This window comes from Salmo trutta, unplaced genomic scaffold (genome assembly GCF_901001165.1).
Source record: "Salmo trutta unplaced genomic scaffold, fSalTru1.1, whole genome shotgun sequence".
In the NCBI taxonomy this organism is placed as follows: Eukaryota; Metazoa; Chordata; class Actinopteri; order Salmoniformes; family Salmonidae; genus Salmo; species Salmo trutta.
Genome location: NW_021822736.1, coordinates 59,273 through 82,415, shown reverse-complemented (window position 1 = coordinate 82,415; position 23,143 = coordinate 59,273). Strand labels below are relative to the sequence as shown.

Genomic DNA, 23,143 nt, shown 5'->3' with positions numbered 1-23,143 from the left:
TAGGGGTTAACTACCAGCTCTCTGCATGGTCTGAGAGGAGAGATGGTTACACACACACACACAGTAGGGGTTAACTACCAGCTCTCTGCATGGTCTGAGAGGAGAGATGGTTACACACACACAGTAGGGGTTAACTACCAGCTCTCTGCATGGTCTGAGAGGAGAGATGGTTACACACACACACAGTAGGGGTTAACTACCAGCTCTCTGCATGGTCTGAGAGGAGAGATGGTTACACACACACACACACACACAGTAGGGGTTAACTACCAGCTCTCTGCATGGTCTGAGAGGAGAGATGGTTACACACACATACACAGTAGGGGTTAACTACCAGCTCTCTGCATGGTCTGAGAGGAGAGATGGTTACACACACACACACACAGTAGGGGTTAACTACCAGCTCTCTGCATGGTCTGAGAGGAGAGATGGTTACACACACACACACACACACACACACACACACAGTAGGGGTTAACTACCAGCTCTCTGCATGGTCTGAGAGGAGAGATGGTTACACACACACACACACACACACACACACACACACACACACACACACACACACACACACACACACACACACACACACACACACACACAGTAGGGGTTAACTACCAGCTCTCTGCATGGTCTGAGAGGAGAGATGGTTACACACACACACAGTAGGGGTTAACTACCAGCTCTCTGCATGGTCTGAGAGGAGAGATGGTTACACACACACACACTAGGGGTTAACTACCAGCTCTCTGCATGGTCTGAGAGGAGAGATGGTTACACACACACACAGTAGGGGTTAACTACCAGCTCTCTGCATGGTCTGAGAGGAGAGATGGTTACACACACACACAGTAGGGGTTAACTACCAGCTCTCTGCATGGTCTGAGAGGAGAGATGGTTACACACACACACAGTAGGGGTTAACTACCAGCTCTCTGCATGGTCTGAGAGGAGAGATGGTTACACACACACACTAGGGGTTAACTACCAGCTCTCTGCATGGTCTGAGAGGAGAGATGGTTACACACACACACACAGTAGGGGTTAACTACCAGCTCTCTGCATGGTCTGAGAGGAGAGATGGTTACACACACACACACACACACAGTAGGGGTTAACTACCAGCTCTCTGCATGGTCTGAGAGGAGAGATGGTTACACACACACACACAGTAGGGGTTAACTACCAGCTCTCTGCATGGTCTGAGAGGAGAGATGGTTACACACACACACACACACACACAGTAGGGGTTAACTACCAGCTCTCTGCATGGTCTGAGAGGAGAGATGGTTACACACACACACACAGTAGGGGTTAACTACCAGCTCTCTGCATGGTCTGAGAGGAGAGATGGTTACACACACACACACACACACACACACACACACACACACACACACACACACACAGTAGGGGTTAACTACCAGCTCTCTGCATGGTCTGAGAGGAGAGATGGTTACACACACACACAGTAGGGGTTAACTACCAGCTCTCTGCATGGTCTGAGAGGAGAGATGGTTACACACACACACAGTAGGGGTTAACTACCAGCTCTCTGCATGGTCTGAGAGGAGAGATGGTTACACACACACACACAGTAGGGGTTAACTACCAGCTCTCTGCATGGTCTGAGAGGAGAGATGGTTACACACACACACACACACAGTAGGGGTTAACTACCAGCTCTCTGCATGGTCTGAGAGGAGAGATGGTTACACACACACACACACACACACACACACACACACACACAGTAGGGGTTAACTACCAGCTCTCTGCATGGTCTGAGAGGAGAGATGGTTACACACACACACACAGTAGGGGTTAACTACCAGCTCTCTGCATGGTCTGAGAGGAGAGATGGTTACACACACACACAGTAGGGGTTAACTACCAGCTCTCTGCATGGTCTGAGAGGAGAGATGGTTACACACACACACACAGTAGGGGTTAACTACCAGCTCTCTGCATGGTCTGAGAGGAGAGATGGTTACACACACACACAGTAGGGGTTAACTACCAGCTCTCTGCATGGTCTGAGAGGAGAGATGGTTACACACACACACACACACAGTAGGGGTTAACTACCAGCTCTCTGCATGGTCTGAGAGGAGAGATGGTTACACACACACACACACAGTAGGGGTTAACTACCAGCTCTCTGCATGGTCTGAGAGGAGAGATGGTTACACACACACACACAGTAGGGGTTAACTACCAGCTCTCTGCATGGTCTGAGAGGAGAGATGGTTACACACACACACAGTAGGGGTTAACTACCAGCTCTCTGCATGGTCTGAGAGGAGAGGTGGTTACACACACACACAGTAGGGGTTAACTACCAGCTCTCTGCATGGTCTGAGAGGAGAGATGGTTACACACACACACACAGTAGGGGTTAACTACCAGCTCTCTGCATGGTCTGAGAGGAGAGATGGTTACACACACACACACAGTAGGGGTTAACTACCAGCTCTCTGCATGGTCTGAGAGGAGAGATGGTTACACACACACACACAGTAGGGGTTAACTACCAGCTCTCTGCATGGTCTGAGAGGAGAGATGGTTACACACACACACACAGTAGGGGTTAACTACCAGCTCTCTGCATGGTCTGAGAGGAGAGATGGTTACACACACACACACACAGTAGGGGTTAACTACCAGCTCTCTGCATGGTCTGAGAGGAGAGATGGTTACACACACACACACAGTAGGGGTTAACTACCAGCTCTCTGCATGGTCTGAGAGGAGAGATGGTTACACACACACACACAGTAGGGGTTAACTACCAGCTCTCTGCATGGTCTGAGAGGAGAGATGGTTACACACACACACACACACAGTAGGGGTTAACTACCAGCTCTCTGCATGGTCTGAGAGGAGAGATGGTTACACACACACACACACACACACACACAGTAGGGGTTAACTACCAGCTCTCTGCATGGTCTGAGAGGAGAGATGGTTACACACACACACACAGTAGGGGTTAACTACCAGCTCTCTGCATGGTCTGAGAGGAGAGATGGTTACACACACACACACACAGTAGGGGTTAACTACCAGCTCTCTGCATGGTCTGAGAGGAGAGATGGTTACACACACACACACAGTAGGGGTTAACTACCAGCTCTCTGCATGGTCTGAGAGGAGAGATGGTTACACACACACACACACACAGTAGGGGTTAACTACCAGCTCTCTGCATGGTCTGAGAGGAGAGATGGTTACACACACACACACAGTAGGGGTTAACTACCAGCTCTCTGCATGGTCTGAGAGGAGAGATGGTTACACACACACACAGTAGGGGTTAACTACCAGCTCTCTGCATGGTCTGAGAGGAGAGATGGTTACACACACACACACAGTAGGGGTTAACTACCAGCTCTCTGCATGGTCTGAGAGGAGAGATGGTTACACACACACACACACACAGTAGGGGTTAACTACCAGCTCTCTGCATGGTCTGAGAGGAGAGATGGTTACACACACACACACACACACACACACACACACACACACACACACACACACACACACACACACAGTAGGGGTTAACTACCAGCTCTCTGCATGGTCTGAGAGGAGAGATGGTTACACACACACACACACAGTAGGGGTTAACTACCAGCTCTCTGCATGGTCTGAGAGGAGAGATGGTTACACACACACACACAGTAGGGGTTAACTACCAGCTCTCTGCATGGTCTGAGAGGAGAGATGGTTACACACACACACAGTAGGGGTTAACTACCAGCTCTCTGCATGGTCTGAGAGGAGAGATGGTTACACACACACACAGTAGGGGTTAACTACCAGCTCTCTGCATGGTCTGAGAGGAGAGATGGTTACACACACACACAGTAGGGGTTAACTACCAGCTCTCTGCATGGTCTGAGAGGAGAGATGGTTACACACACACACACAGTAGGGGTTAACTACCAGCTCTCTGCATGGTCTGAGAGGAGAGATGGTTACACACACACACACAGTAGGGGTTAACTACCAGCTCTCTGCATGGTCTGAGAGGAGAGATGGTTACACACACACACACAGTAGGGGTTAACTACCAGCTCTCTGCATGGTCTGAGAGGAGAGATGGTTACACACACACACACAGTAGGGGTTAACTACCAGCTCTCTGCATGGTCTGAGAGGAGAGATGGTTACACACACACACACACAGTAGGGGTTAACTACCAGCTCTCTGCATGGTCTGAGAGGAGAGATGGTTACACACACACACACACAGTAGGGGTTAACTACCAGCTCTCTGCATGGTCTGAGAGGAGAGATGGTTACACACACACACACAGTAGGGGTTAACTACCAGCTCTCTGCATGGTCTGAGAGGAGAGATGGTTACACACACACACACACACAGTAGGGGTTAACTACCAGCTCTCTGCATGGTCTGAGAGGAGAGATGGTTACACACACACACACACACAGTAGGGGTTAACTACCAGCTCTCTGCATGGTCTGAGAGGAGAGATGGTTACACACACACACACAGTAGGGGTTAACTACCAGCTCTCAACATGGTCTGAGAGGAGAGATGGTTACACACACACACACACAGTAGGGGTTAACTACCAGCTCTCTGCATGGTCTGAGAGGAGAGATGGTTACACACACACACACACAGTAGGGGTTAACTACCAGCTCTCTGCATGGTCTGAGAGGAGAGGTGGTTACACACACACACAGTAGGGGTTAACTACCAGCTCTCTGCATGGTCTGAGAGGAGAGATGGTTACACACACACACACAGTAGGGGTTAACTACCAGCTCTCTGCATGGTCTGAGAGGAGAGATGGTTACACACACACACACAGTAGGGGTTAACTACCAGCTCTCTGCATGGTCTGAGAGGAGAGATGGTTACACACACACACACACAGTAGGGGTTAACTACCAGCTCTCTGCATGGTCTGAGAGGAGAGATGGTTACACACACACACACAGTAGGGGTTAACTACCAGCTCTCTGCATGGTCTGAGAGGAGAGATGGTTACACACACACACACAGTAGGGGTTAACTACCAGCTCTCTGCATGGTCTGAGAGGAGAGATGGTTACACACACACACACAGTAGGGGTTAACTACCAGCTCTCTGCATGGTCTGAGAGGAGAGATGGTTACACACACACACACACAGTAGGGGTTAACTACCAGCTCTCTGCATGGTCTGAGAGGAGAGATGGTTACACACACACACACAGTAGGGGTTAACTACCAGCTCTCTGCATGGTCTGAGAGGAGAGATGGTTACACACACACACACAGTAGGGGTTAACTACCAGCACTCTGCATGGTCTGAGAGGAGAGATGGTTACACACACACACACACAGTAGGGGTTAACTACCAGCTCTCTGCATGGTCTGAGAGGAGAGATGGTTACACACACACACACACACAGTAGGGGTTAACTACCAGCTCTCTGCATGGTCTGAGAGGAGAGATGGTTACACACACACACACACAGTAGGGGTTAACTACCAGCTCTCTGCATGGTCTGAGAGGAGAGATGGTTACACACACACACACACACAGTAGGGGTTAACTACCAGCTCTCTGCATGGTCTGAGAGGAGAGATGGTTACACACACACACGGAAACTATTCAGACCCTTCACATTTCCCACATTTTGTTACGTTACAGCCTTATTCTAAAATTGATAAATAACAAATTCTCATCAATCTACACACAATACCCCATAATGACATCACAATACCCCATAATGACATCACAATACCCATAATGACATCACAATACCCCATAATGACATCACAATACCCCATAATGACAAAAGCGAAAACAGGTTTTTATAGAAATATTTGCAAAAATAAAAATACCTTATTTACATAAGTATTTGGACACTTTGCTATGAAACTCTAAATTGAGCTCAGGTACATCCTGTTTCCATTGATCATCCTTCAGATGTTTCTGCAACTTGATTGGAGTCCACCTGTGGTAAATTCAATTGATTGGACATGATTTGGAAAAGTACACACCTGTCTATATAAGGTTCCACAGTTGACAGTGCATGTCAGAGCAAAAACCAAGCCATGAGGTCGAAGGAATTGTCCATTTAGCTCCGAGACACGATTGTGTCGAGGCACAGATCTGGGGAAGGGTACCAAAAAATTTCTGCAGCATTGACGGTCCCAAGAACACAGTGGCCTCCATCTTTCTTAAATGGAAGAAGTTTGGAACCACCAAGACTCTTCCTAGAGCTGGCCGCCCGGCCAAACTGAGCAATCAGGGGAGAAGGGCCTTGGTCAGGGAGGTGACCAAGAACCCAATTATCACTCTGACAGAGCTCCAGTTCCTCTGTGGAGATGGGAGAACGTTCCAGAAGGCCTTAATGGTACTGAATGACCAGACAGAAGCCACTCCTCAGTAAAAGGCACGACGGCCCACTTGGAGTTTGCCAAAAGGCACCTAAAGACTCTCAGACCATCAGAAACAAGATTCTCTGGTTTGGTGAAACCAAGATTGAACTCTTTGGCCTGAATACTGAGCGTCACATCTGGAGAAAACCTGGCACCATCCCTACGGTTAAGCATGGTGGTGGCAGCGTCATGCTGTGGGGATGTTTTTCAGCAGCCGGGACAGGGAGACTAGTCAGGATCGAGGCAAAGATGAATGGAGCAAAGTACAGAGAGATCCTTGATGAAAACCTGCTCCAAAGCGCTCAGGACCTCAGATTGGGGTGAAGGTTCACCTTCCAACAGGACAACGACCCTAAGCACACAGCCAAGATAACGCAGGAGTGGCTTTGGGACAAGTCTCTGAATGTCCTTGAGTGGCCCAACCAGAGCCCAGACTTGAACCAGATCCAACATCTCTGGAGACCTGAAAATAGCTGTGCAGCGATGCTCCCCATTCAACCTGACGGAGCTTGAGAGGATCTGCAGAGAAGAATGTGAGCAACTCCCCAAATACAGGTGTGTCAAGCTTGTAGCGTCATACCCAAGAAGACTCGAGGCTGTAATCGCTGCCAAAGGTCCTTCAACAAAGTACTGAGTAAAGGGTCTGAATTCTTATGTAAATGTCAGTCTTTTATTTTTTATAAAATGTTTAAAAAAATAGAACTGTTTTTGCTTTGTCATTATGGGGTATTGTGTGTAGATTGATGAGGGAATATATATATGACACACAGACAAGACTAGGCACAACTGCATAGCAACCACTCGGACAAATACTAAACACTGTCATGAATGTCCCACAATCAGGCGCAACCACACACATCCATAAACACTCTCTCTGGTCTCCTACCTGTACTCTCGGCTTTCCCCTGCTCTCCGATTGGTTGACACTCTGTGAGGAGCCGTCTCCATTAGCAACCTCTGGGTCAGCCTGCTGGCCTGCGTATCCCCGCTCTCCTCTTCTTCCTCCTCCTCCTCTTCCTCCCGGCACCTGAATCACAACCACCTTAAATCACCAAGTACATTCACATGGACCAGGAGTTTGACCTGGTGACATGGTGCTGACAACAGGAACATAATATAGACCAGAATATACGCAGGATCTGGATACACAGAGAGACATACACACCTCCACTCTACGTCCTCTGTGAGGGTGGGCAGGTAGCCAGGCCCCAGCGGCCCAGGACCAGTACCCGATGAGGAGCTGTGGTCGCTGGGTGGTTTGGGGCTCTCCTCCCCTGTCTGGGTGTACTCCAGGTAGGGGTCTGACTTCAGGAACAGAGGGTAGGTGTTCTCCTCCATGGTGCTCTGGATCTCTGTCTGGGCCTGGGAGAGGGACATCTTCGCTTCAGTACAAAGTTCCAAAACTTCATTGTTCATTCAGCATATAAAATAAAAACGAAAGTGAGATTAAACGAGGGAAGCTGGGCTCTTCACCTGCAGCAACACACATCCCAGAGAGGGAAGCTGGGCTCTTCACCTGCAGCAACACACATCCCAGAGAGGGAAGCTGGGTTCTACACCTGCAGCAACACACATCCCAGAGAGGGAAGCTGGGACTTCACCTGCAGCAACACACATCCCAAAGAGGGAAGCTGGGTTCTACACCTGCGGCAACACACATCCCAGAGAGGGAAGCTGGGTTCTACACCTGCAGCAACACACATCCCAGAGAGGGAAGCTGGGTCCTCACCTGCAGCAACACACATCCCAGAGAGGGAAGCTGGGTTCCTCACCAGCAGCAACACAGAGAGGGAAGCTGGGTTCCTCACCAGCAGCAACACAGAGAGGGAAGCTGGGTTCCTCACCAGCAGCAACACAGAGAGGGAAGCTGGGTTCCTCACCAGCAGCAACACAGAGAGGGAAGCTGGGTTCTATACCAGCAGCAACACAGAGAGGGAAGCTGGGTTCTATACCAGCAGCAACACAGAGAGAGGGAAGCTGGGTTCTATACCAGCAGCAACACAGAGAGAGGGAAGCTGGGTTCCTCACCAGCAGCAACACAGAGAGAGGGAAGCTGGGTTCTATACCAGCAGCAACACAGAGAGAGGGAAGCTGGGTTCCACACCAGCAGCAACACAGAGAGAGGGAAGCTGGGCTCCTCACCAGCAGCAACACAGAAAGAGGGAAGCTGGGTTCTTCACCAGCAGCAACACTGAGAGAGGGAAGCTGGGTTCCTCACCAGCAGCAACACAGAGAGAGGGAAGCTGGGTTCTATACCAGCAGCAACACAGAGAGAGGGAAGCTGGGTTCTATACCAGCAGCAACACAGAGAGAGGGAAGCTGGGTTCTATACCAGCAGCAACACAGAGAGAGGGAAGCTGGGCTCCTCACCAGCAGCAACACAGAGAGAGGGAAGCTGGGCTCCTCACCAGCAGCAACACAGAGAGAGGGAAGCTGGGCTCCTCACCAGCAGCAACACAGAGAGAGGGAAGCTGGGCTCCTCACCAGCAGCAACACAGAGAGAGGGAAGCTGGGCTCCTCACCAGCAGCAACACAGAGAGAGGGAAGCTGGGCTCCTCACCAGCAGCAACACAGAGAGAGGGAAGCTGGGTTCTATACCAGCAGCAACACAGAGAGAGGGAAGCTGGGTTCCTCACCAGCAGCAACACAGAGAGAGGGAAGCTGGGTTCTATACCAGCAGCAACACAGAGAGAGGGAAGCTGGGTTCTATACCAGCAGCAACACAGAGAGAGGGAAGCTGGGCTCCTCACCAGCAGCAACACAGAGAGGGAAGCTGGGTTCTTCACCAGCAGCAACACAGAGAGAGGGAAGCTGGGTTCCTCACCAGCAGCAACACAGAGAGAGGGAAGCTGGGTTCTATACCAGCAGCAACACAGAGAGAGGGAAGCTGGGTTCTATACCAGCAGCAACACAGAGAGAGGGAAGCTGGGCTCCTCACCAGCAGCAACACAGAGAGAGGGAAGCTGGGCTCCTCACCAGCAGCAACACAGAGAGAGGGAAGCTGGGCTCCTCACCAGCAGCAACACAGAGAGAGGGAAGCTGGGCTCCTCACCAGCAGCAACACAGAGAGAGGGAAGCTGGGTTCTCTACCAGCAGCAACACACAGTTGTTGGTTATGTACAAGCTACCAACACATCCACCCCTTGTCTACAACTGTTCATGAAAATATGTTTGCAATAAAACATCAATGAATGTATATTTGTCCTGATTCCTGTGTCTCCTGCCACCGAGAGGATATTAACAGTGTGTCTCAACCATCTGCCTGGTCAGTGAAAGGTTATTCATAAAACAACAGCTTCCTGTTCCAACATCACGTAATGATTGGTTGTTGCATTACTTCCTGTTCCAACATCACGTAATGATTGGTTGATGCATTACTTCCTGTTCCAACATCAGGTAATGATTGGTTGTTGCATTGCTACCTGTTGGAACATGGCAGGGTCCAGATGCAGTCTGACCACACAGTCTCTGATGAAGCTCTTAGTAGCTGGTTTAATCTGCCTCGACACGATGCCGTTACTGTCCTGGATATACTTCCTGGACAGACAGAGAAGAGAGAGATGAGAGAGAATAGAGACACAGTGACAGAGAGAAAGAGAGAGAGAATAGAGAGATGGGAGAGAAAAGAGACACAGTGACAGAGAGAGAATAGAGAGACAGTGATAGAGAGAAAGAGAGAGAGAATAGAGAGACAGTGATAGAGAGAAAGAGAGAGAGAATAGAGAGACAGTGATAGAGAGAAAGAGAGAGAGAATAGAGAGACAGTGATAGAGAGAAAGAGAGAGAGAATAGAGAGACAGTGATAGAGAGAAAGAGAGAGAGATGAGAGAGACAGTGATAGAGAGAAAGAGAGAGAGAATAGAGAGACAGTGATAGAGAGAAAGAGAGAGAGAGAAGAGAGAAAGAGAGAGAGATGAGAGAGAAAAGACATCCATACCTGTAAATGGCCTTGGCCAGCTTGGGCCTCTTCTCCTGGCTGCTCTTCCTGAAGCCGGAGCAGGCGAACCAGAAGTCAAGCTGGTCCCCACAGCCCTCCTGTCTCAGGAAGCCCCTGAACAGCTGTATGCCCTCCTGGTCATCCAGGAGAGAGTGGAGCGACTCGGCCCACTTCAGGTAGGGAGGCGTGGGGGAGGCGCTGCCCTCAGGCTCGTACCCTAGGTCCAGGTCCGGTCGCCTGGGGGTGGGGGTGGCCGAGGATGGGGACTCGCTACTACGGAAGGAGGGGTCTGTTTTGGAGGGGGGGTAGCAAGTGGACTGGGTGGGGGGGCGGCCTCCATGGCTGGAGGGGAGGTGGTGGGGGTCACGGTCGCCCCCCTCTTCTCCAGGGACAGGGGGCCGAGGGGCGTGCTCTGTGAAGTGGCTGTGGGGGTCCACCCCCATCCCAACCCCTAGACCCCCCAGATGGTCGCCCCCTCCCACCCCCCTGTACGCCCCCTGTGGGTCTCGGACCACACTCATGTCTCTGGTTGGGGACCACTGGGTTGGGCACTGGTCACACCCACACCTCTAGAACAGCTGAAGATGAGAGATTCTTCCTGTGGTGGAGGAGAAGAGGACGATGAGTAAAAGAGTGGAATGGTCCTACCTGACAGAAAAGACAGGAGAACGAGGAACTGAAACATGAACAATTCTATCTGGAGGAAGGAATGAGAGGGTCAGAGCTGAACTATAGAGTGAAGGAAGGAGAGGGTCAGAGCTGAACTACACAGTGAAGGAAGGAGAGGGTCAGAGCTGAACTATAGAGTGAAGGAAGGAGAGGGTCAGAGCTGAACTATAGAGTGAAGGAAGGAGAGGGTCAGAGCTGAACTACACAGTGAAGGAAGGAGAGGGTCAGAGCTGAACTATAGAGTGAAGGAAGGAGAGGGTCAGAGCTGAACTATAGAGTGAAGGAAGGAGAGGGTCAGAGCTGAACTACAGAGTGAAGGAAGGAGAGGGTCAGAGCTGAACTACAGAGTGAAGGAAGGAGCTGGTGTGTTGGTGTGGTTAGACCCACACACACTGATCACAGATTGACCCTGGGAGAAAAGAGGGGGAAGAGTAGAGAGAGAGAGAATGGGAAAGGTGAAACTGAAAGATGACGTACTATCTGAGTGAGAGAAAGAGGATAAAAGAGAGGGATGTATAGTAGTGTTAACGTGATTCAGGATGATAGGCTGCGATATGTTTTTACCCTGACACGGAACCAATGGTCTTCTTCTACAGACACAATGAATAAGGTTACCTCCATCACAACGAACATGTTTTGAAGCTAATAACAAATAACTAGCTAACTAATTAAAGAGGTTGTACCTGGCCCTTGCTAGCATAGCCGTGCTGATTTCAACTTTCACAATGACGGCTATCAGCAATGATCAACACAGACTAGCTAGCAAATAAGGTCATTATAAACCATTGGTTAGCGTTAGTTGTTAGCCAGCTAGCTAGGTAGTGCCGTAATAGCTCATCAAAACAGAAGCTATGGTTAAAGAAGGTAACAGTGGTTAACCAACGTTAGCTAATAGTTAGTTAGCTTCGTTATCCTAACGTCACCGGTACGCGTCAGTTAGCTAGCTGCCAGTTAAACAAAACACAGCCAGCTAGATGTATTAACTCAGTTAGCTAGCTCCCAGTTTAACAAAACACAGCCAGCTAGATGTATTAACTCAGTTAGCTAGCTCCCAGTTTAACAAAACACAGCCAGCTAGATGTATTAACTCAGTTAGCTAGCTGCCAGTTAAACAAAACACAGCCAGCTAGATGTATTAACTCTGTTAGTTAGCTAGCTCCCAGTTTAACAAAACACAGCCAGCTAGATGTATTAACTCAGTTAGCTAGCTCCCAGTTTAACAAAACACAGCCAGCTAGATGTATTAACTCAGTTAGCTAGCTGCCAGTTAAACAAAACACAGCCAGCTAGATGTATTAACTCTGTTAGTTAGCTAGCTCCCAGTTTAACAAAACACAGCCAGCTAGATGTATTAACTCAGTTAGCTAGCTCCCAGTTTAACAAAACACAGCCAGCTAGATGTATTAACTCTGTTAGTTAGCTAGCTCCCAGTTTAACAAAACACAGCCAGCTAGATGTATTAGCTCTGTTAGTTAGCTAGCTCCCAGTTTAACAAAACACAGCCAGCTAGATGTATTAGCTCTGTTAGTTAGCTACCAGTTTAACAAAACACAGCCAGCTAGATGCATTAACTCAGTTAGCTAGCTCCCAGTTTAACAAAACACAGCCAGCTAGATGTATTAACTCAGTTAGCTAGCTGCCAGTTAAACAAAACACAGCCAGCTAGATGTATTAGCTCTGTTAGTTAGCTACCAGTTTAACAAAACACAGCCAGCTAGATGCATTAACTCAGTTAGCTAGCTCCCAGTTTAACAAAACACAGCCAGCTAGATGTATTAACTCAGTTAGCTAGCTCCCAGTTTAACAAAACACAGCCAGCTAGATGTATTAACTCTGTTAGTTAGCTAGCTCCCAGTTTAACAAAACACAGCCAGCTAGATGCATTAACTCAGTTAGCTAGCTCCCAGTTTAACAAAACACAGCCAGCTAGATGTATTAACTCAGTTAGCTAGCTGCCAGTTAAACAAAACACAGCCAGCTAGATGTATTAGCTCTGTTAGTTAGCTAGCTCCCAGTTTAACAAAACACAGCCAGCTAGATGTATTAACTCTGTTAGCTAGCTACCAGTTTAACAAAACACAGCCAGCTAGATGCATTAGCTCTGTAACTGTTAGTTAGCAGCAGGTCAATAATAATGAGTTTGCACTTAATGTGTACTGTAACTATCTAACGTTAACTAGCTAGCAAATAAACAACGTATTTCAAAGATGGCTACAGTAACTAGTCAACGTTAGTTCAGTCCTCTCGCTTCCTCTACTCCGGCTAGGTGTAGTAGCTAGCTAGCTAGCCTCTCCCTCACTTTGAAGTGAGATCCCATTCATCTTGGCCTCTCGCAAAGACGGTGGGGGAGGGGGTACAAGGCAACAAACTCCACACCACCACACAAGACGGGCCTGCTGCCTTTCCTTTCCTCCACTAAACCCCTTGAGGTAGCCCGCAACACTACTTGACACAGTAAACATTAGCCAGATTGCTAACTAACTCGGATGGCGGACACAGTTGAGCGTTCTCGTACCGGACACGAACATCCCGAAGCCGTTTGATCGATCAAAGCGCAACAGCCCCAATCCTTCGATCAAGGATCAAACACACAAGCAGAAAGCGAAGGCACGTTTCACCCCGCCGCTTGGCTAAGGGGCTAGCAAGCTACCTAAAAACCCAAAACATCCCGTATTTAGCGGCTTAAAGTATACAACCTACCGTATCTGAAAGCCCGCACCCCGTTTTCCACCGCATCGGGGATAGTGGCGAGAACAGTAGTGTGTGAAACGCGGCATAAGGACAACTTGACAGTATTAAAACGTGAAAGAAAAACAACCCTCTCTGTCTTGCCCTCTCAACTCCCCGTGGCCATGGAGGTCTCCAACACACTCCAAGCAGAGTGAGAATGCGTGCTGGAGTATGTGACGGTCGGTGTGCGCTAGTATCGAGTGTGTGTTTAACAGCGCCTCGTCCGGTCGGAACGACACACTGCACCGGGAGAGGGGAGAACATTGGAATGTCCCGTGGAGCGAATGTTCAGAACATTGCCCCCCAAAAATTATTAATAAGAAACCAAATATGATGTAGGTATTGAATTGACTCAATTAATAAACACATGATGGATAATGGTACAGAATATCGGTTAAATTATCTCAATCCTGAAAAATAATTTCTGTCCTCGTACAGTAAAGGGCTATAAGGTACTTTTTAAGAAATCACCGATTTGGCTACACAATGAATACACTGATGACACCCGTTGCATTATATATGAGATAGAATGGCGAGAAAATAACCAAGCAATTACAAACCACTGATCAATAAGCAGAATCAGAATCAATACTTTTCTTGCAATGTGAACAGAATGGCAAATGAATAGAATGACGTAGCCTAACGCGCACCTTTGAATGGTTATAGGGTCCGACGTCGGCTTCTAGACAAACGTTCTACATGACAGTATGTGCTCAATAAAAACAGCCAGGTAGACTAACCAAAAGCAAAAGTAGCCTATTGTCTTCGATTAAAACATTTCAAAAATAAAGATAATCCCGACAATTAAATAGACAAAAAGAAAAACAGAAACAACAGCCCAAAACATACATTATATAAACGAAGAAATCTGTATAAATCTACCTTTCTGCTGTCGCTGCTCCGGTCGCCTGGCGCAGAACCCATCTCCAGAGTGACTGACAGCAGGACAGCGCGAGAGCATGCCGCCGACAGCCGAGCTGTCAGTCACACGCCTGTAGTCAGTAAGTCAGGCATCGACCTGTGGAGAGAAGGGGGGAGGGTGAGATGGAGGGGAGAGAGAGGAGGGAGGGAGGGGAGAGAGAGGAGGGAGGGAGGGAGAGATCGGAAAGGAAGGAGGGAGACTCAATAGTAAAACCAAGTCATTATACTCAGTTACTTGACCAGTGCAATCAACCATAGCCTATGTATTCAAACATTAGAAATATACTGTCATTCTAGTTAAACAGTACCAGTCAAAAGTTTGGACACACCTACATTGTAGAATAATAGTGATGACATCAAAACTATGAAATAACACATATGGAAACATGTAGTAACCAAAAAAGTGTTAAACAAATCAAAATATATTTTAGATTCTTCAAAGTAGCCACCCTTTGCCTTGATGACAGCTTTGAACACTCTTGGCATTCTCTCAACCAGCTTCATGAGTTAGTCACCTGAATGCTTTTCCAACAGTCTTGAAGGAGTTCCCACATATGCTGAGCACTTGCTGGCTGCTTTTCCTTCACTCTGCGGTCCAACTCATCCCAAACCATCTCAATTGGGATGAGGTCGAGTGGTTGTGGAGACCAGGTCATCTGATGCAGCACTCCACTCTCCTTCTTGGTCAAATAGCCCTTAGCCCAAATAGCCTGGAGATGTGTTTTGGGTCATTGTCCTGTTGAAAAACAAATGGTAATCCCACTAAACACAAACCAGATGGGATGGTTTATCGCTGCAGAATGCTGTGGTAGCCATGCTGGTTAAGTGTGCCTTGAATACTAAATAAATCACAGACATTTTCCCCAGCAAAGCACCCCCACACCATCACACCTCCTCCTCCGTGCTTCACTGTGGGAACCACACATTTAGAGATCATCCGTTCACCTACTCCACGTCTGACAAAGGCACGGCGGTTGGAACCAAAAATCTCAAATTTGGACTCATCAGACCTAAGGACAGATTTCCACCGGTCTAATATCCATTGCTCGTGTTTCTTGGCCCAAGCAAGTCTCTTCTTCTTATTGGTGTCCTTTAGTAGTGGTTTCTTTGCAGCAATTCGACCATGAAGGCCTGATTCACACAGTCTCCTTTGAACAGTTGATTTTGAGATGTGTCTTTTACTTGAACTCTGTGAAGCATTTATTTAGGTTGCAATCTGATGTGCAGTTAATTGCCGATTTCTGAGGCTGGTAACTCTAATGACCTTATCCTCTGCAGCAGAGGGTCTTCCTTTCCTGTGGCGGTCCTCATGAGAGACAGTTTCATCATAGGGCTTGATGGTTTTTGCGATTGCACTTGAAGAAACTTTACATTTTCCTGGATTGACTGACCTTCAAATTGTAAATGAGAAGTTGTAAATGAGAACTTGTTCTCAAGTGGCCTACCTGGTTAAATAAAGGTGAAATATTTTTTTTTAAATTAAAATAAACTGTTGTTTCTATTTGCTTATTTGAGCTGTTCTTGACATAATATGGACTTGGTCTTTTACCAAATAGGGTTATTGTCTGTATACTAGGGGTCGACCGATTAATCAGCATGGCCGATTAATTAGGGCCGATTTCAAGGGTTCATAACAATCGGTAATCGGCATTTTTGAACGCCGATTATGGCCGATTACATTGCATTCCATGAGGAAACTGCTTGGCAGGCTGACCACCTGCTACGCGAGTGCAGCAAGGAGCCAAGGTAAGTTGCTAGCTAGCATTAAACTTATCTTATAAAAAACAATCAATCTTAACATAATCACTAGTTAACTATACATGGTTGATGATATTACTAGGTTAACTAGCTTGTTCTGCTTTGCATATAATCAATGTGGTGCCTGTTCATTTTTGCATTATTTCAACCAAATTGAGCATGTTGCATTATTTATTTGAGACTAAATACATTTTATTTATGCATTATATTAAGTTAAAATAAAAGTGGTCATTGTTCATTCAGTATTGTTGTAATTGTCATTATTACAATATATATAAATCAGACGATTAATCGGTATCTGCTTTTTTTGGTCCTCCAATAATCAGTATCGGTTAATCGGTCGACCTCTACTGTATACCAACCCTAAAATTAACTTTTAACAAGACACACCTGTTAATTGAAATGCATTCCAGGTGACTACCTCATGAAGCTGGTTGAGAGAATGCCAAGAGTATGTAAAGCTGTCATCAAGGCAAAGGGTGGCTACTTTGAAGAATCTCAAATAGAAAATATATTTTGATTTGTTTAACACTTTTTTGGTTACTGCATTATGTGATATTGATAAACCATCCCATCTGATATTGATATGATATATTATGCGATATTGATATATGTGATATTAAATAGTTTTGATGTCTTCACTATTATTCTACAATGTAGAAAATAGTAAAAATAAAGAATGAGTAGGTGTGTCCAATCTTTTGACTGGTACTGAATGTATTCAAATAGGTCTATGTTTTACAAATGCCTATTATAGCAAAAATGTAAATCATCGTTACCTTGAAACAGCTGCACCCAAGCGTCCTGTATGGTGTGCCACTCCTCTCCAGTGGACTGGGGTTTCCCCCCTCTCCCCATCCCAGACCTGCAGGTGGACCACCAGGTCAGCAGGGGGGGCTCTGCTCTGTCCATACAGAAAACAGAGGAGGGGTTCCACACCTGGCTGCTGCTAGGTCCTCTCTCCATACCGCCCTGGGGAGAGAGAGAGCGAGAGAGAGAGGGTTCAAACAGGTGTGTCTAATGGGGAGGGAGGAGAGAGAGGGGGAGAGGAGGGGGAGGGAGAAAGGGGAGGGAGAGAGGGGAGAGAGAGGAGGGGAGGGAGAGAGGGGAGTTAGAGAGACAGGGAGAGAGACAGGGAGAGAGACAGGGAGAGAGACAGGGAGAGAGACAGGGAGAGAGACAGGGAGAGAGACAGGCAGAGAGACAGGGAGAGAGAGGGTTCAAACAGGTGTCTCTTTTGGGGAGGGAGGAGAGAGAGAGAGAGAGAGAGGGGAAGAGAGAGGAGGGGAGAGAGAGAGAGAGAGAGAGAGAGGAGGGAGAGACTTGATTTGATTTTTATTTGGATCTCTTTTAGTCCTCATTTGGACTAATCTTCGAAGAGTCCTTAAACATTCAAATACAATTTATAATGCGATCACATTTTCACATATAACACACTGTTTCAAACAGACATAATACACTAACATATTGACCAGATAAATACTCTAACAGTCTAAAAATATATTGATTTTTCATCTACTATAGTCCATCACAACATTTCTATGTATTGTATTTAAATGGTTTTAAAGTATTGTTTGAATGTATATATTGAGAGGTTTCGCTCAGTTAAATTATTCAATTTCTATATTGCTCTAAATAAAATGTTATTTTGCCTATTTCTCTTTTTTGTCTGGAAAACACATAGATGGTGGACAATCTATTCCTAGAATTTACTGAGTGTCTGTCTCTTACCAACTGAATACTGTTGTGAATAGAGTTTGGCTGTTTTAAATGGTGTATATTATGAAATAAAATAAGCATGTTTTTTCAATTATCTTGTTGATTGATGACCAACCAAGAGCATTGCGCATGACTACAACAGAAGAACCATATCTCCACCTTAAAACAATCCTTGCTGCTTTGTTCTGTGCAATCTGTAACCTCCTAATTTCACTTGCTGATGCGTTTCCCCAGACCACAGAACAGTAGTTCACCTGACTCTCAAATAATGCTTGGGTTATTTGCTTAAGAATCTTTCCTGGTAAATATTTAGCTATCCTTCTGATCATGCATGCTGTTTTAATATTTGTTTTACATAGATGAGTTATTTGAGACGACCATGATAAGCAGTTGTCTAGCTGCACTCCCGGTAGTTTAGTTTCTGACACTTCCTCAGTTGTCTAGCTGCACTCCCGGTAGTTTAGTTTCTGCCACTTCCTCAGTTGTCCAGCTGCACTCCCGGTAGTTTAGTTTCTGCCACTTCCTCAGTTGTCTAGCTGCACTCCCGGTAGTTTAGTTTCTGCCACTTCCTCAGTTGTCCAGCTGCACTCCCGGTAGTTTAGTTTCTGCCACTTCCTCAGTTGTCCAGCTGCACTCCCGGTAGTTTAGTTTCTGCCACTTCCTCAGTTGTCTAGCTGCACTCCCGGTAGTTTAGTTTCTGCCACTTCCTCAGTTGTCCAGCTGCACTCCCGGTAGTTTAGTTTCTGCCACTTCCTCAGTTGTCTAGCTGCACTCCCGGTAGTTTAGTTTCTGCCACTTCCTCAGTTGTCTAGCTGCACTCCCGGTAGTTTAGTTTCTGCCACTTCCTCAGTTGTCTAGCTGCACTCCCGGTAGTTTAGTTTCTGCCACTTCCTCAGTTGTCTAGCTGCACTCCCGGTAGTTTAGTTTCTGACACTTCCTTAATTTGAACTCCCTCCATACTTAATTGTATCCCCATGCTGTGTGGCCTTTTCTTAGTGGAACAGACCAACATAACTTTGGTTTTCTTGTTAAAACAAGTTTGTTCCGGCAAACCAACTCCCTGATATTCTCAAAATCTCCTTGTAAAGCTTGCTGTACCTGTTGAACCGATTGTCTTGCTGTATAAATTGTAGTATCATCTGCAAATATAGTAGCTTGAGTTACAGATAAGGCATAAGGAAGGTCGTTGGTATATATTAAATAAAGAAGTGGCCCAAGGCAGCTGCCCTGCGGTATGCCACAGTTTAAAGCATGGGGGGAAGAAAATGAACCATTGATATAGGTGGACTGTTTCCTGTCAGTTAGATATGACTGTGCCCAATTCAATGCTACCTCCTTAAAACCATAATGCATTCATTTTGTCAAAATTATTTCATGATCCACTAAATCAAACGCTGCAGTAAAATACAAAAAGAATACACCCACAAACCTGCCATTATCCATAGCATTGAACCACTGTCATGTCATGTCAACCATTGCAGTGGTAGTGCAATGGTTTTTGCAATAAGCATGCTGATTGGCTGTAATCAGATCATTATTTTTCATGTACTCCCATATTTGTCTTCTCACAATACCCTCCAATATCTTACTGAGTGAAGGGAGTAGACAAGTGAAGGGAGAGAGAGGAGGGGAGGGAGAGAGAGGAGGGGAGGGAGAGAGAGGAGGGGAGGGAGTAGACAAGGGAAGGGAGAGAGAGGAGGGGAGGGAGTAGACAAGGGAAGGGAGAGAGAGGAGGGGAGGGAGAGAGAGGAGGGGAGGGAGAGAGAGGAGGGGAGGGAGTAGACAAGGGAAGGGAGAGAGAGGAGGGGAGGGAGTAGACAAGGGAAGGGAGTAGATGAATGAAGGGAGAGAGAGGAGGGAGAGAGAGGAGGTGAGGGAGAGAGAGGGAGAGAGAGAGAGATGGGATAGAGGAGGTGATGGAGAGAGAGGAGGAGAAAGGGGAGGGAGAGAGGCGGGAGAGGGGGTAGAGAGAAACAGCGACAGGGGGGTGTCAAGCAGGTAGCTTAACTAATGGGGAAGGAGATCGATAGGGAGAGAGAATTGGGATTGGAGAGAACAGAGAAGAGAGAGGAGAGAGACAGACAGACTCCAATTTCTGTAGTCCAGACCAGAGCCTTATCTCTGTCTGTGTAAACTCTATATAACTCTGCTGTAGTCCAGACCAGAGCCTTATCTCTGTCTGTGTAAGCTCTATATAACTCTGCTGTAGTCCAAACCAGAGCCTTATCTCTGTCTGTGTAAACTCTATATAACTCTGCTGTAGTCCAGACCAGAGCCTTATCCTTATCTGTCTGTTGGTGTTGTTTATCCTCCGGGTCTCTGTCTGTTGGTGTTGTTTATCCTCCAGGTGTCTGTCTGTCTGTTGGTGTTGTTTATCCTCCGGGTCTCTGTCTGTTGGTGTTGTTTATCCTCCAGGTCTCTGTCTGTCTGTTGGTGTTGTTTATCCTCCAGGTCTCTGTCTGTCTGTTGGTGTTGTTTATCCTCCAGGTGTCTGTCTGTCTGTTGGTGTTGTTTAACCTCCAGGTCTCTGTCTGTCGGTGTTGTTTATCCTCCAGGTCTCTGTCTGTCTGTTGGTGTTGTTTATCCTCCAGGTCTCTGTCTGTTGGTGTTGTTTATCCTCCAGGTCTCTGTCTGTCTGTTGGTGTTGTTTATCCTCCAGGTCTCTGTCTGTTGGTGTTGTTTATCCTCCAGGTCTCTGTCTGTCTGTTGGTGTTGTTTATCCTCCAGGTCTCTGTCTGTTGGTGTTGTTTATCCTCCAGGTCTCTGTCTGTCTGTTGGTGTTGTTTATCCTCCAGGTCTCTGTCTGTTGGTGTTGTTTATCTTCCAGGTCTCTGTCTGTCTGTTGGTGTTGTTTATCCTCCAGGTCTCTGTCTGTCTGTTGGTGTTGTTTATCCTCCAGGTCTCTGTCTGTCTGTTGGTGTTGTTTATCCTCCAGGTCTCTGTCTGTTGGTGTTGTTTATCCTCCAGGTCTCTGTCTGTTGGTGTTGTTTATCCTCCAGGTCTCTGTCTGTCTGTTGGTGTTGTTTATCTTCCAGGTCTCTGTCTGTCTGTTGGTGTTGTTTATCCTCCAGGTCTCTGTCTGTCTGTTGGTGTTGTTTATCCTCCAGGTGTCTGTCTGTTGGTGTTGTTTATCCTCCAGGTCTCTGTCTGTTGGTGTTGTTTATCCTCCAGGTCTCTGTCTGTCTGTTGGTGTTGTTTATCCTCCAGGTCTCTGTCTGTTGGTGTTGTTTATCCTCCAGGTCTCTGTCTGTTGGTGTTGTTTATCTTCCAGGTGTCTGTCTGTCTGTTGGTGTTGTTTATCCTCCAGGTCTCTGTCTGTCTGTTGGTGTTGTTTATCTTCCAGGTCTCTGTCTGTCTGTTGGTGTTGTTTATCCTCCAGGTCTCTGTCTGTTGGTGTTGTTTAACCTCCAGGTCTCTGTCTGTCTGTTGGTGTTGTTTATCCTCCAGGTCTCTGTCTGTTGGTGTTGTTTATCTTCCAGGTCTCTGTCTGTCTGTTGGTGTTGTTTATCCTCCAGGTCTCTGTCTGTTGGTGTTGTTTATCCTCCAGGTCTCTGTCTGTCTGTTGGTGTTGTTTATCTTCCAGGTCTCTGTCTGTCTGTTGGTGTTGTTTATCCTCCAGGTCTCTGTCTGTTGGTGTTGTTTATCCTCCAGGTCTCTGTCTGTCTGTTGGTGTTGTTTATCTTCCAGGTCTCTGTCTGTTGGTGTTGTTTATCCTCCAGGTCTCTGTCTGTTGGTGTTGTTTATCCTCCAGGTCTCTGTCTGTTGGTGTTGTTTATCCTCCAGGTCTCTGTCTGTCTGTTGGTGTTGTTTATCCTCCAGGTCTCTGTCTGTCTGTTGGTGTTGTTTATCCTCCAGGTCTCTGTCTGTTGGTGTTGTTTATCCTCCAGGTCTCTGTCCTCCTCTCAGGGTAGGAGGCTACATGGTTGGCATGTCAAACATATCACCATCACTACAGATTTCATGTATCGCTATGCGTACACAGTACACACACACACACACACACACACACACACACACACACACACACACACACACACACACACACACACACACACACACACACACACACACACACACACACACACACACAGCACATATCCACACACACAGTACACACTACACACACAGTACACACACACACACACTCACACAGTACACACACATTACACACGCATACACACAGTACACACGTACACACACACACACACACAGTACACACACACACACAGTACACACACACATACAGTACACACACACACACACACACACACACACACACACACACACACACACAGCACATATCCACACACACATATCCACACACACAGTACACACTACACACACAGTACACACACACACACACTCACACAGTACACACACATTACACACGCATACACACAGTACACACGTACACACACACACACACACACACACACACACACACACACACACACACACACACACACACAGTACACACACACACACAGTACACACACACATACAGTACACACACACACACACACACACACACACACACACACACACACACACACACACACACACACACACACACACACACCCAGCCAGTCCCCAGGGTGGAGCCAGTAGAGTATCAGGATAGAGAGATGATCAGTCTGACCTTTATCATATCTACTGGGGCATGTTGCTACTTATTAATCACTAATGACCCCACTGGAACTGGGAGTGTGTGTGTGTGTGTGCGTGTGTGTGTGTGCGTGCGTGCGTGTGTGTGTGTGTGTCCTAAAGGAACTTCGGTTGAGCCCTCAGCTGAACAAAAGGTCACCTCACTGGGGGGGCAAAGACACAACTGCCCCTCCCCTCCCCTCTCCCCTGCTCCTTAAGGATGTCAATGTGTGTGTGTGTGTGTGTGTGTGTGTGTGTGTGTGTGTGTGTGTGTGTGTGTGTGTGTGTTTAATCCACTTGCTGCCCCCTCAACCCTCTCACCACCTCTTCTGCTCTGCATGTAACCCCACCCACACACG

General features: G+C 47.2%; 1 protein-coding gene across 2 annotated transcripts in view; it reads right to left on the bottom strand.

Moving 5' to 3' along the window:
• Window positions 1-14,760, bottom strand: part of LOC115184100 (axin-1) — a 29,964-nt gene extending 15,204 nt beyond the window's left edge. The window contains exons 1-5 of one of the 2 annotated variants that reach the window (XM_029745088.1): window positions 14,625-14,760; window positions 10,344-10,941; window positions 9,829-9,943; window positions 7,572-7,768; window positions 7,293-7,433 (exon numbers count right to left, since the gene is read on the bottom strand). In XM_029745088.1, the coding sequence (XP_029600948.1) occupies window positions 7,293-7,433; window positions 7,572-7,768; window positions 9,829-9,943; window positions 10,344-10,864 (974 nt within the window). In that variant the 5' untranslated portion in view covers window positions 10,865-10,941; window positions 14,625-14,760. Of the gene's footprint in view, window positions 1-7,292; window positions 7,434-7,571; window positions 7,769-9,828; window positions 9,944-10,343; window positions 10,942-13,712; window positions 13,926-14,624 lie in introns of those variants that run through there. The other variant, XM_029745087.1, reaches the window with a different exon arrangement.
• Between the last annotated feature and the right edge of the window lie 8,383 nt (window positions 14,761-23,143).